General features: G+C 39.6%; 1 protein-coding gene across 3 annotated transcripts in view; it reads left to right on the forward strand.

Annotated features, from left to right (window-relative positions):
- Window positions 1-15,783, forward strand: part of PHF2 (PHD finger protein 2) — a 223,977-nt gene that overhangs the window by 79,420 nt on the left and 128,774 nt on the right. For all 3 annotated transcript variants that reach the window (XM_063426922.1, XM_063426921.1, XM_063426923.1), the window contains exon 3: window positions 10,377-10,491. In XM_063426922.1, the coding sequence (XP_063282992.1) occupies window positions 10,377-10,491 (115 nt within the window). The remainder of the gene's footprint in view (window positions 1-10,376; window positions 10,492-15,783) is intronic.

The raw sequence follows: 15,783 nt of genomic DNA on the forward strand, positions 1-15,783 counted from the left end.
CACATGCAGATAGAGATACTATTCAGTTATCTCTGTGTGTACAGCACTGCATGTGTCTCTACCTTCCTTTTATACCATGTACAATTAAGATGTAGGTGAACTCAGTACAATAGATCTGCACACAAGGGCCATATAATATAATATAATATTGTTAGGTTACATGATTGGAGTGTGTCAGCTGTTGAAACATGAAAAACAAAATGCAAACATTGCCTAACATTAGAAAACCAAAACCAAAAAACAAACCTGTTGTGATGGAGCTCAGCACTCAGCTTGAGTCTCCATCACGGGTCACTCTCTTTCAGCTCTGGATATAGATGTCTCAAGCAACCTCTAGCCAATACTTGGTTAATGATGAAAAAGAACATTTTTTTTTTTTTTGTCAATCTTTCTTTTATTAAGGCTATTTTTTTTATTTTTTTTTAAGAATAAGGCACACTTTTATACACATAACCTAAACAGGGGTCTATGTCTTGATCATTGTTAATCCCACCCTGGCACCTCTGAGTCTGGGAGATAACTAGATCAGTGACCACTAAGCTAATTATCCCCCAGACATCAGTGCACCATTACAATATACCCCAAAACATACGAGATTACATAAATAGCCTTCACATATCTTATATCCCCAGATAGCTCTCACCTCCACCTCCTTTGGTTTAAAAGAAAGCTCTTGCACTCACGTTTTCGAAGCACCACCCAGTTAAAGTCTTAACCTACCGTCTGTCTTTCGACCTGCCCACTCAACTGAAACTGCCTTCATATCTGTTCTTAACTTTCTTGCCCGATCTCAACACCCTAAGTTCTCTTTCATTTTCTCTTTCCTTCATTTGTCTGCTGCATGCAATACAGTTGATCATTCTACCCTTCTCTTTATCCTAAAAAAAAACATGGTATTACTGGTTAATCTCTCCACCAGCTTTTTCATGTATCCTTCCACCAGCTTCTGTTCTCTTCAGTCTCCTGACCATTCTCCTATAATCACCAGGATAGATTACAGCCACTCTCTTTTGTTTGGCCTTCCTCAACAGCTCATCACTCAAGCAAATCCAAAATGCAGCTGCCCATATCCTTCTCAGCATACTCAGATCTGCTCATGCCATCCCTTTTTTTGAGAATATCCATTAGCTTCCAGTTTATTACTTCTCTTGTTTCAAATTGCTCACTCAAATGACTTCACAACCCTGCTCCCTCCAATCTATTGCAAAGTAAACTCACTACTATACCGATGTCCTCCTTCTCGATTTTGCTCATTTATACTCCTAGCCCCCCTTTTTAAAAAAATAATTCCTTATATTTGTTGTGCACGTGAAAGATAACGTATTTGCAGTCTGGGCATTGCATAATGACATAAGAAGAAACCAGCATTGCAGGACAATGCATGACAAGGAATCTGCACAATTTTAAGTATAAACAAGCTTAAATAAACAAGTGAGTTTGTAGGACATAGTCCCCAGGTGTGAGAGATAAGTACTAGGCGGAGGAGCAGGCTTTAAGAGAAAATGAATAAACAGCTTAATAGACAGTGCTGTTGTGTCTCTACACCAAGCAAGAGTGAGAAGATAGAATGGAGGACCCAGAGCTCTTCCCACTTTAGTCAAAGACCCCTTATCACCCTACCCCTGCCAAGGGGATATTAAAGGTTCAGTCCTTGGTTCCCCTACTGTTCTCTATCTATACTGCCCTCCTTGTTAAACTCATTAGCTCCTTTGGCTTCCAATATCATTTCTATGCTGATGTCTCTGACTGCCTCTCTGCTATTTCTAACTGGGTGGCTGCCCACCTCCTTAAACTCAACTTGACAAAAACTGAAATTCTGGTCTTTCCTCCAGGCTAACTGCCTAGGTTTTCTCTTTCACTTCGACCTCTCCTTCACGCCTCATGTTCAGTCTATCGCCAAATCCTGACGCTTCCATCTCAAAAACATTGTGCCCGTCCTACTTAACGCCAGATGCGACTAAGGTGCTGGTCCATTTCACTGTCTGTTCTCGCCTTGACTACTGTAATCCGCTTCTCAGTGGTTTTACGTGCTCCCAACTTGCACCGTTACAGTCCATAATGAATGCGGCGGCGAGGCTCATCTTCCACCCACTGTAAAGTGCTGCGAAATTTGTTGGCGCTTTATAAATAATTACATAATAATATTAAAGTCCCCCCGGCCAGGCCGGACAAACAGGCCTCTCAGCCTCGCTGGGAACCTGCAAACGAGGCCAGGTGTCATAACTTGGGAGTGTGTAACAGACCCTGTGCCGGGTTGTAACGGTATCATCCTGCTTGCTGCGCTGTTCTGGTGCGTCTTGAGCCGCTGCCATGTTGAGGCTCGTTTTGTTGCAGGAGCTGTGGGTTTTTGCCGCGAGTCAGGCAGTCGCTTGTGTGACGGTTCGGCAACTGGTTGTGTCTGGGCAGAGTGGTGCCAAAAATCTTGGAAGATTCTGTCCAGCCTAGCCGCAAAGTCCTGCTTGTCATCTGTGTCGCCGGGGATCCACATGGCGTCCGCCGTCTTAGGTTGGTCACTGTAGTGTGCAGCAGTCTTCGTGGTATCTCCTCGCTCCGTCATTAGGTCAGGATAGGCAGCTGGGGTTGGACCAGGATAACCCCCACAGATTCAGGGGGGGGGTAACAGGGCTTTTGTGCAGGCCGCATGTTTCGAGTTGAGCAGTTGATTAATGAGCTTCTGTCTCGCCGTGAAGCCCTGGATCGTGTTGCAGTAGGATCAGGAATCGGGTAAGTCACTTAAAATGTTCCACCTTACTCCCAGTAAGGGTAAGATCTGCATGTATTCCCAACATAGGAGAGGAGCTACAGCAGGCCCTGCCCCTCCCCCTCCTAGTCCCTTTTTACCGGAACAAGCTCCCACCTTACAACCAGTCAGCCACTTCCCTTATTCTTTTGTAAACTTCTGAGTTTTACAACGGCATTCTTAGTTACTTGATAACTCAATCCTCATGTTGGCTTCCCTAAGTTCACCTGATTTCTCCTCCCTGCCCACCTATGTGGCTTTCATCCTCATTACTACCTCCTTTGTTTTATTGTTTTGCCTGGGAGCTCAGGCAGACCCCCTCTGCCCGATCCTGCCCCCCCAGGCCATGTGATCGCTGGGTCCTTGCGATCACATGGCCGCAGGAGGCCTGCCTGAGCTAAAACGTTTATAAAGTTAATAAAAGTACTTGGATCATATATATATATATATATATATATATATATATTTCTATACATGATCTAAGTACTTTTATATGCACATACATACACCATTAATAAAAGTGTATTTTAATATATATAATAATATATAGTAATATTAAAATACACATAGAATGACGTTAATTAAATATATATATATATAGTAAAAATAATCAATAAATACATTTAAAATAAATAAATAAATTATCTATATATATATATATATATATATACACCAGTTTTAATTTGTTCTAAGTGTATTTTGATATTAATATAAATATATATTAAATTCAAAATACATTTAGAATGACATGAATACATATATGTATCTTTATAGCTATGCATAAATAAAAATAAAACAATGTTTACATATACACACACACATATATATATATATATATATATATATATATATATGGCTCAGTCCTTAATGGGGTTAATGTAACTTTGTTGTTCTATATTTGTTTCTGTGTAAATGTTATTCTTTGTGTGCTCCTAATTATAACAGTGGGCCCGCTAAGTATTATTCCTAGCTATATTGCAACCTAATGACTGTATGAAAATGTTATCTAATATTGTTAAATTGTTAGTTTCTGTAAAGTGTTTTTATAAAGTGGTCTATGTAAAAATTTGTAAATACATAAAGCAAACCAATTAAGCATATGAAAAAAACTAAATTACTGATGTTTTGTGGGATTATATTTTGAGAGATAGCAATATATTGGGAAAACTGAAATGGGCATTTAATCTCAAAACTCTCTTTCTCAATGTGAACTTTTATTTATATAGTTGCCTGTAAATATGCGTTTCTCTTCGGCTTCTAGTTTTTTTCTACCTTATTTGAATATTACTTTAGTTAGTCTATGTATGTCTCTACTCTCTTATTCCATTAGTTTTCTATTATGCTTCCATTATCATTTTAGATTTCTCCTATATGTGACTGTTAATACTTGTGTAACATTGTGATTCGCTTTTTCTATAATCGTTATTATCACCATTTATATAGCGCCAACAGATTCCATAGTGCTTTACAATATTATGAGAGGGGGATTTAACTATAAATAGGACAATTAATCTAATTCCTCTCTATGTTGGAGATGCCTAACACATGAGGGAGACATGCTACATATTTGGTGGGGTTGCCCAAAAATTTACATTCTATGGGAATCAATATATCATTTTTTAGAGTTCTTCAATGTTAAAGTAAAAAAATGCCCACAGGTAGGTCTACTCCATCTCAACTGGGATAGACGCCCCAAAGACCAATTAATATTGACCATCCATTCCTTTATTGTGGCGAATATATTAATAGCAAGAACTTGGAAACAAATAACCACACCAGATAGTAAACAGTTTATAGCTCAATTGTTATTCCAGCTTGAAATGGATAGAAAATACGATACGATATAAAGATAGAAAATACATACATCATTTTGATAATTTGATAAGAAAGATTAAAGAACATTTTCAATGAATGTTAATTATTTTTGATATGTTAGGTGATATGTTTTTGTTTTTTTTCAAATTTATGGATTCCAGCCAATAATTGTTAATGATTGCTATGTCTGTTAGGTATGTCTTGTTACGTATTAAGTATTGTAATTTTTTTTCGTATATACATTAATGGTAACTAAAGTAAATTTGTGTATTTATGAATGTTTTTTTTTAAAAAAAAAGGAAAAAATAATTTCAATAAAGAGAAATTTATACTAAATAGGACAATTACAAGAAAACGTACATGAACGAAAGGTTGAAGAGGGCCCGGCTCAAACGAGTTTACAGTCTACTCTATACAGTGATATAACACTATATCACTCAAGCAGTCTCCATTTTGGAAGTCTATTAGGGCTTCCCCACACCTGACACAGCCCTCAAATAAAATAAAGGAGTGTTTTCGAATTCAGACAGTCATTGGCATGATAACAAACACACGGACACCCGTGAAAAAAGTGATAAAACACAAGAAAACTTAACAGATAGGTACAAATGCATTGGCATGAGGTTTATGCCAAGAGTCAGTCCGCTGATTTGGTGGTGCAGAAGAAGTACATTGTCTAGCATTTTTCTCGCCCAATGTATATATAACATCACAAAAATTAGTAATTGCTGATGAAAGCAAGTTGCTTGACAGGCAATGTACAAGCTACTTAAAAAAAAAAAAAAACACTTATGTGAAAATGTTATTGTGGATTACACTTTCAGCCATATCTTTTTATTTGTATTGCATTCAACGAATATTGGATCTGGACGTATGATATATCCACAGTGGGGACTGTGCCACTGACGTAAAACTTTTTACATCTACACTTTTTATAGGAGCACATAATGTTTCCAAACTGTGAATTTAGACGATTCTTTCCACTCTTTCTACCACATATCCCTAAACTGGGATTACATCACCTAACCACTTACCACCATACCATCTACTGTGAGCACAGGTTTTCTCCAGAAAATGTGAGTGAAATACATAATCAAACAATGTATTGTTTGAAACGAACTACGCCATATATTGAATTTTTATTTTTCTGTGCCATCTTTGGACATACCATAACAAAGTTCTCTACATATGCAATATATCTCTTGTGTTTAGATTGATAGATTTTAGCGGTATGTTTTAAATCAGTACCTAGAAAGTAGTTCTTCTATTAATATTAAGGCACAGGTGCATTTTAGTGTGCTGTTCTTTTGTGATTAGAGTCTTATACATCCTTTTATATATTTATCTCAAGACTGAGAATGCCTAAGCACATCTAATCATTGAGGTCTTTTAATATTATGCGTGTTTTTTATTTTGAAAATTACATCCAATAACAATGAATACTATGCGAATAGGAATGAATTATTCCCTGTGATTCTACAGCTATTTAATAGTTGAGAACAATAAACCTGGAATAAGCTGTATGGCAGATTTTAATTTAGAGTGAAAGGTAAAACAATCAAAAAATTCTGTTAATGGAACAATCTCGATGAAACTTGTTAGATATTTGCAGAAACAATTGAAATAAAATGTAGTGAATACATTTATTAGATATTGATGCAGTTGGAAAAACAATGTTTAATACGGTGAGTTATTGCAATAAAGGCAGCTGCTGCTAATATTGTTATTTTTTTATTTAATTTTTTTAGCTAATTACCATGTTGTTTATCACCAAGACGAGATGTTTTGGTATTTTTGATAGGTGTTGTATAAACCTTCATTTCCTTTTCTCATATAGTTCACCAACACATATTGCACTGTATGTGTTGTAAAAATAGATACATTTAATAAAATATAAATTTTCTATCCGTTCTGCTTATGTTTACATTTAGTATTTGTCCTGATTTACAGAGTATTTCTGTGCAAAGTTTTTCTAAGACTTGTCATTTTTTTTTGTAAATCTTTCTTTTATTATGGCATATGTGTTATGGGGTACAGAAGAGAAAGAGGAGGCATTGTGGGGTAACATAGGTTGGTGGTAACAAGGTGGTGGGCAATACACCTCTGAGAAAGACTGCCATATTTTTTGCTTTTTAGAACGTCATGTAAACAGGTTTATACAAGCGTGGTTAATAAAATAAAAATTAGAATAATAGACATTTGTCGCTTAAACAGTTGTCGCTTAAACAGTTGTCGCTTAAACAATTGTCGCCTAAACATTTGTCGCCTAAACATTTGTCGCTTAAGCATTTGTCGCTCAAACAGTTGTCGCTAAAACAGTTGTCGCTAAAACAGTCGTCGCTTAATCAGTCGTCGCTTAATCAGTCGTCGCTTAATCAGTCGTCTCTTAATCAGTCGTCGCTTAAACCTTGGTCACTTAAACATTTGTCGCTTAAACATTTGTCGCTGAAATAATTGTCGCTTAAACATTGGTCGCCTAAACATTTGTCGCTTATTCATTTAGTAGGTTACATTTGTCACTTCTCATAGGCATAAAATAAAATTAATAGTTTTTTGAAAAGATAAAACAAGCTAGGAACAGTTTTAAGGCTTATGAATATATAGACAAACTAAATAATGACCACTAGAGCATACACATGAAATCACTGCGTGGCTGGTAGGTACTACAGGTTTACAGTGCTCCCCTCCCACAACATAATCCCACTATAGCACCAAAGTACACATTTGAACTTGCAGAGGCAGGTAAGCCTCTGTGGGTAAAACTAAAAAGACTATGCAACTCAGCCATATATCATTGGTAATGATGGGGTGGACTGTCCTGGGAGTCGGCCTTGAATGTCAGCACAGTCAGGCGGCCATTCATCCTATACCTCTGCTGGGTTGTGGGTTGCCATGTGGGGAAAGTTCATGCTGGGCTTCCAGCTGCTTGTCCTGTGCCTGATACCATGTGGTCGGTGATTGCTTGCTCTCAGCATCATGTCTGCCCGGATTCTCCTGATTCTCTGCTCTCCGCCCGCCTTGTCTGGGTGTTTGGTGTGTGGGGACCGTGTGTCTTCGGCCCGAGGCCTTTGTAAGGGTTCTTGCCACAAGTCCATTGACCCCATCAACAGGGTCGTGGGCCCGAGGATTTGCCAGTGTTCGGCTGTCTCCTCGGGCGTATGGGTGGCGTAGGAGGGTTACCCCCAGCTCGGAAGAAGAGCGTGTGGCCCCTTTGGTGGCTAGGTGTGTTTGGCGGTTTGACCGGAATGAGCTTAGGAGCTTGTTTGGGTCGGGTCCTGCCTCCGCCCCGGGTTCGCCGACATTTGGTGGGGCCTCGCTTAGGTTCCACGTGGGACCCAGCCGTAGTGCTCCGTCTGGGTCCGCTGGTGCCGCCGGTTTGCAGACAGGTCGGGCAATCTGGCGGGAGTAATTCCTGGGTGTGGGGGTGTGAGTGCCAGATTCCGGTGAACTAAGTGTTCTCTCTGGTCTAGACGATTTCTGGCTATGTTTCTGTTGGGAGGCCGCCTTTGCTATTCGTGGGGGGATCACCCACATTTGGCGCCGGGTAGCCGGGCGGATCCAGCCCGCCAGTTCTCTTATTTCCCGTTTGTAAGGCTGTCTTCTGGTATTGTGCCCCCTCCACAAGCGTGTGCATAGCAGGTGTAGGAACTCCAGGGCATCCCTGGGTGGCTTAAGAAGTGTGTACTGTGTTGTTCCCGCCATGTGGCTGGGCCCGGAACGTCCGGAGTCCAGCCTTGAGTGGGTAGCTGCAGTGTCTGAGTTTATGTATGTCCCGTTGGTGGGGACCGGGATAACCCCCACCGGTCCATAGGGGGGGGAACGGAGGCACAAACCTTGTCTCGTGGCTTGCTTCAGCGGCGAGAGAGCGGCCGTCTCCCTCACCGCCGCCATGCTCAAAGGCCGCAACCTCGTGCGGGTCGGGACCGGTGCAGAGATCAACCTGCTTGGTGTCTACACGTCGGTCTCGGTGGCCCCAGTCGTTTGGGAGTCGCTAGAATGTGGGTTATCGCCTCAGTTTGCTGGTAATCGGCGGTGAGCACAGTTAGAAGCTGGAGCAGCAGCGACATGCGACTGCTCCGTTCCGCGGTCAGGCCCCGCCCCCCTAAGACTTGTCATTTTGATGTATTAATTTGCTGGTAAAATTTTTCATTTTGGGGCATTTCAGCAACTTACAAATTTAAATGACTCAACAAATGCATGTATTTTGCAAAGTAGATTTCCTTGGTATCTGACACGAGACCCTAAAGCAAATATCAAACCACTTTAAACCGTAGCAAACTGCAATAAAATTAAAGAAAATGCCAGGTACATAATATAGAAACATAAAATGATTACGGTATTCTTCATAAGTGAAGTGCATGTGCCATTTAAATTGACAATAGAAGAACCTTCTCAAATTATACTTTCTAGTGGTCACCTCCAAAGGGGCCTCTGAAGCTGGGCAGGGCAGGGGAGGGTGCTCAACCCAAAAGGATTAAGCTGCGTTTCAGACTGCCTTCAGAACTTTCCTCAGGACCCATTTTTTGGTTTCAAGGAAAGTCCTGAATGAGGACTGAAAGGTGGACTGATTTTATACCACACATAATTGTGAAGCTGAATGGAAAAATAAAGGAACAATTTTTTAAATAGAAAATCCGTGAGTGCTGTGTGTTGTACTTATATCCTATGTCTACTTGTTATCTTTATATTTCCCTATTACCGAATACTCTTATGTCAGATTGAGCAGGTATCCCTACTGTTCAAAACACTGATCTGAATTCAATCTGATAATCTGGCCTATGCTTTGTGTGTGCTATTATTTTGTGAATGAATTTCGCTATTTCTCTCCTATTCTAAACATTTGTGAAATAATTCTTCAGGTTATTCAAATCTGGATCAAGGACAAACCGGAAAATGTGACAAATACTATTTTTGGAACTGTGGTCTTTTTTTGTTTGTTTTGTTTTACATTTGCATCAATACATTTACCTGCAAGGGTGATCCTTATGAGGATATGATGGAAATAAAGGGACACCAGACCATATTCATCTTATTGTGTTGGTGTGGGTGCAGTGTCCCTGTCCCTTTAAAAGGACACTATGATCACCAGAACCACTAAAGCTTAATGTGGTGGTTCTAGTGTCTATATTATGGCCCCTGCAATCTTAGCATTGTAAACAATGCCTTTTCAGAGAAAAGGCAGTGTTTACATTACTGCCTGGGACACCTTTAGTGCCAGTTACTCACACGACCACTAGAGATGCAACCTAGTCTAGTGCTGCAGAGTGTACAGTGCATGGAGAAGCTGAATGCATCCCATAGAGATGCATTGACTCAATGCATTTCTATGAGGAGATGCTGATTGGAGCAGCCGGTGTTTTGCCGCTTATGTGCAATAGCCTTCCAATGCTTTCCTATGGGAAAGCATTAGATTGGCTGAGATCCTCAAGATTGATGATCTCAGTCATAGAGGCGGAGCCAGTTGTGGCAAGACCTGCGCAGCGCTGAAGAAAAATTAATTTTAACACCTTTTCACTCCACATGACCATATACCTAAATATGCCAGCTCTATAGCACGTTTGTATTTCTAACACTAAAGTTTCCATTTAACACTGCAATGTAATACACTGGAGGGTTAAGACTGCTTCTAGTGGCTGTCTCCCAGACTGTTTTAAATTCCTATCACTATAGTGTTCCTTTCAGAAAAAAGTAATTTCTTTCAACTATTTCATCCTCCTACTTAGTTCAAATTATCTATTGGGTAAAAGTAAAACCTTTTCACAAGAATCCACATTTTCTGTAATTTGATTAATTATATTTTACTTGTGTATTTATTTTCTAGTGAAAAAGAAAAGAAATTGGCACAAGCATGATACAGGACAGGCTACAGATGTGAAACCAGTTCAGAATGGCAGCCAAGTCTTTATTAAAGAACTGCGGAGTCGAACCTTTCCTAGGTAATCCTTTTATGTTTTGGACTCAATTTTTCAATGCTTTATGAAGATTAGGATTTGTAAAAAATAGACTAGATATCAAACTATGTGTTAAAACACTTCAGTGCTTTAAAACTTTGGAGCAAATGTTAGTCCTCATCATGATTTTATTGGGGCTGAACACAAACTGACATAAGAATGGTAAAAAGAAATAAAAACTTATCAAACACGACACAAGTGTTGAATACAATACGTAACTCCCAACTTTGGGAGGATGGAAGGAGTACAAAAAGGGGACATTGTTGGGAGCATACTACTGACACGACTAGCTGAAGATGCTTATCTGAGGTATGTGTGGGGGAAGACAGGTGCTCTCAAGTAGAGCATGGCTGAAAAGGGGAATTGTAAACCTGATGTGTACAAGTGCCCTCTTGACTGTCAGACAAATTTTGTACAATCTGCGAGCACTTAATGACGAACTGAGCTCTATGGTTTTTTTTTTCTCTGTGTACACAGAAGTAGGACACTAGTGAACACTTTTGGGATGACAAGATAGGGTTCCAATATTCATAATGTTCCACTGAATCCTGGACAGTTGGGGATCTTGACATTGCATTTGGTAATTTTGATCAGAACCAGTGTTAAATTGACTCTGCCATGTCACTGAAATTCCATTGCAATCACCTGATATCATAGGACAGAGTAAGGATTACTTTGTCTGATGGTGTTAGACAGAAGATGTGAAAAAGCACAGCTTCTGTCAAGTTTTCTAAATTTTCTAAAATATTTAATGTCATGCATTGCAAGATAAGTACTCCCCCATAAACCTCTCTGTTGTACTGTGGCACAGTAGTGAAGAGGCTCCTGTCGGAAGATGGAGGGTTGGAACTACCAGCGGTGCAGTCAGTGCATGTGCACTAATGCCCACAGGGTTTGAAAGGCCTTTCTGGCTCTGTGGGATGGATATAATATCATGATATCATGGCCATATTTAGAATCATTAAACTGTGGCATGTCAGTGAAAGGGCTAAATGGAAGAAGCACAGGAGTAAGGAACAGCAGAAGGATGGTTCAGCAGCCAGCATAAATGTTATACTGGTGAGATCTACAGGTATGCATCTGTGAATGTTTGTTTGTATATGTATATTCGTGACTGTATTTGTAATGGTGGACCTTCTATGAGTCTGTATGAGAGACATGATTGAAGTTTGTGTGTATCTGCGAGTTTATGCCTCTTGTGTGACTCATTGCAGTGACTGTGTAAGTTCTGCGTGACTGTATCCCTGCATGTGTATAGGTCACAAGGAGAAGGAAAAACTTTAATAGGAATGTAAGTGGAGAACTTGGAGACGACTAATTGCTAGGGAAATGAGTAGATATGAATTCAGGAGAGAGGGTAAATTGTGGTTAGTGGTTAACCACAATTTCCCTGGCACATTCCAACAATAAACCATCAAATCATTAAAGCAGAATTTGACTCATACCTGGTCTATGTTTCATTCTTCCATTATCATACCAATTTGAGACATTCATTACTGTCAGGCGGTACCCTAGTCGCTATAGTGTTTGTGGTGCTTAAAGTATTCCTTTAAGTGCATTGAAATAAAAGGGGGGGGCGGGGAATCTTGCAACAGGGCCCTCTGTTCATAAGTTGTGCCAGTGTCTTGTTTCAGCTTCTCCAACCGACCACCACATACCAAATGGGTATATCACCTTCAGGGGGTGTCTTTGTGAAATGTTTGAAAACATGTTTTAAAGGACCACTTCACACTGAAAATGTGTGTTTTAATCAATGTTTAGTAGATATACCCCATTGAATGCATGCATGCCTTTATTTCAGTATACAGTAATTGGAAGTACACTTTAAAAAACATTTGCAAAAACTGTAGTTCTTATTTCCCGGAAGAGACTTTCATTCTCTTCATGGGGAAATAACCGAACAGAGGCTTGTCTTGAGAAGCATCTGAATATGTGCGCGCAGGTGTATGCACGTTTGCTTGTGCGTGCGTTCTCCTGCTTGTGCACATGGTCTGAGGTCTGTGTGGGAGAAAGCAGGCACTCTCAAGTAAAGTGTGCTTGCCACTTCTGTTAGCTCAGTGGAGATAAAAGAAGAAGAAAGTTAATCTCCCCAGCCTGGGAGAAGGTCCAGATTAGATTTATAAAAGTAAGATTTCTCAATGAAATCGCTGCTATTATAAACTGGACTTTTAAAGGGATACTCCATAGTCCTAAAGCACTTCAGCGACCTGAATGGTACTTTAAAGAAACACTATAGCGTAAGGAATACAAATATGTTCCGTGGCGAATAAATGGTTAATTAACCATTTATTTGCTTACCTTAATCCAGCGCCAGGCTCCCTCGGCACTGGTGACCTCTCATCCTCCATCGACGCCAGCTTCCCAGAGGAGCCGAATACGCATGTGCAGCCAGCGGCGTGTGCGCATTCGAACCCGCCCATAAGAAAGGCAAAGCTCAATGCTTTCCTATGGGGATCTTATTTGACGCTGGACTCCGTGAGGACGTCCAGCGTCAAATAAGTGTAATTTACTCCGAGTAAATTGCGGAAGTGGCAAGGGCAGGGAGACAGCCACTAGAGGAGAGGCTGGATTAACCCTCAGTGTACACATAGCAGTTTCTCTAAAACTGCTGTTTTCAGCTGCAGGGTTAAAACTAGGGGGACCTGGCACCCAGACCACGTCATTAAAGGAATACTATAGTCACCTAAATTACTTTAGCTAAATAAAGCTGTTTTAGTGTATAGATCATTCCCGTGCAATTTCACTGCTCAATTCACTGTCATTTAGGAGTTAAATCACTTTGTTTCTGTTTATGCAGCCCTAGCCACACCTCCCATGGCTATGATTGACAGAGCCTGCATGAAAAAACTGGTTTCCCTTTCAAACAGATGTAATTTACCTTAAATAATTGTATCTCAATCTCTAAATTGAACTTTAATCACATACAGGAGGCTCTTGCAGGGTCTAGCAAGCTATTAACATAGCAGGGGATAAGAAAGTCTTAATTAAACAGAACTTGCAATAAAGAAAGCCTAAATAGGGCTCTCTTTACAGGAAGTGTTTATGGAAGGCTGTGCAAGTCACATGCAGGGAGGTGTGACTAGGGTTCATAAACAAAGGGATTTAACTCTTAAATGGCAGAGGATTGAGCAGTGAGGCTGCAGGGGCATGTTCTATACTCCAAAACTGCTTCATTAAGCTAAAGTTGTTCAGGTGACTATAGTGTCCCTTTAAGCTGAAGGGGTCTGGGTGCCTAAAGTGGTCCTTTAATTCACTGCACTTTTGAATTCTTGAGAGATGTAGGCAGTATAACAGCATTTCTCAAGGACAGACTTGTAAAAAAGCTAATTCTATGTCTGAATTAATACAACTTACAAAACTGTCCCTGGACAAAGCACTAGCAGATAATTCAGTCTGGAGGTTATTCTTCTTACTAGAGAAAGCGGGTAATTTTGATTGCTTTGTTTGTTTCTTTCTTTAATGACCTGTCCTTACAGTTGCAAGAAAAAGTATGTGAACCCTTTGGAATGATATGGATTTCTGCACAAATTGGTCATAAAATGTGATCTGATCATCATCTAAGTCACAACAATAGACAATCACAGTCTGCTTAAACTAATAACACACAAATAATGAAATGTTGCCATGTTTTTAATGAGCACACCATGTAAACATTCACAGTGCAGGTGGAAAAAGTATGTGAGCCCTTGGATTTAATAACTGGTTGAACCTCATTTGGCAGCAATAACTTCAACCAAACGTTTCCTGTAGTTGCAGATCAGACGTGCACAACGGTCAGGAGTAATTCTTGACCATTCCTCTTTACAGAACTGTTTCAGTTCAGCAATATTCTTGGGATGTCTGGTGTGAATCGCTTTCTTGAGGTCATGCCACAGCATCTCAATCGGGTTAAGGTCAGGCAGGACTCTGACTGGGCCACTTCAGAAGGCGTATTTTCTTCTGTTTAAGCCATTCTGTTGTTGATTTACTTCTATGCTTTGGGTCATTGTCCTGTTTCAACACCCATCTTCTGTTGAGCTTCAGCTGGTAGACAGATGGCCTTAAGTTCTCCTGCAAAATGTCTTGATAAACTTGGGAATTAATTTTTCCTTCGATAATAGCAATCCGTCCAGGCCCTGACGCAGCAAAGCAGCCCCAAACCATGATGCCCCCACCACCATACTTCACAGTTGGGATGAGGTTTTGATGTTGGTGTGCTGTGCCTCTTTTTCCACACACATAGTGTTGTGTGTTTCTTCCAAACAACTCAACTTGTTACGTGTTATTAGTTTATGCAGACTGTGATTGTCTATTGTTGTGACTTAGATGATGATCAGATCACATTTTATGACCAATTTGTGCAGAAATCCATATCATTCCAAAGGGTTCACATACTTTTTCTTGCAACTGTATTTCTAAAACAGTCATTTCATTCACAAAACAGTGACTTGGGAAGAATAGAGAACCAGATGGCACAGTTAAGGCTAAAATAGAAGAGTTGGAAAAATATCTGTTAGAAAGAGCTCTTGATTAATTCAACTTATTGTTGAATGAATTGTTCTCTCTGTTACTGTTGTTACTATAAAAAGTTGGCTTATTTTAAGTGATTTTGAGCCAAATCAATTTATTTCTGTTGGCTTCTGTTTTATATTATAATATAACACGCGTGAACACATATGGTGTACACCATATCACATATGTGAGCTGTATTTCCTTTTTTTTTTTATTTAGAACAAATTATATTTTTACTGAGAAATGGAATTTAACTAATAGTTCAGTAGCATTTTGAGTTTTTTTTTTCCCCTGCATGAAGGATAGTTTCCATATGTGTGCTTTTAATTATGAACCTCACTATCTGTAGCAGGTTACCAGTGTTTTGGGGGCATGCGTCTTCTCTAATATTTGTTCCAGCTCCTCAATTACGGTATTCATTGTTCACTAAAGTAAGAATTGTCAAGAATTGAAAGTAAATCTCACATTATGGCCAAGTCAGTTTGCATTCACGTTGAATACCAGCCAGTTCTCACTTAGTGAATAATCCTGTAAGTGTGAATTGTCAGGAATTCAAAGTAAAATACAATTTTAGACCACACTTGCTGAACTGAAAACACCATTTGTAAATCTTGCACTGCAGTTGTCAGGGTGACTGGAGTGTTTCTTTAAATTCACTTTGAATTCCACAATTGACACTTGTTTGAATAACTGTGATAATCCAATAGTTGTTTTCCTGCTTTATATTGCTTGTACATTACATTAATATGTCACAATAATTACCCCTAAATTAAAACCACTGAAAAC

This window comes from Pelobates fuscus, chromosome 7 (genome assembly GCF_036172605.1).
Source record: "Pelobates fuscus isolate aPelFus1 chromosome 7, aPelFus1.pri, whole genome shotgun sequence".
Classification (NCBI taxonomy): Eukaryota; Metazoa; Chordata; class Amphibia; order Anura; family Pelobatidae; genus Pelobates; species Pelobates fuscus.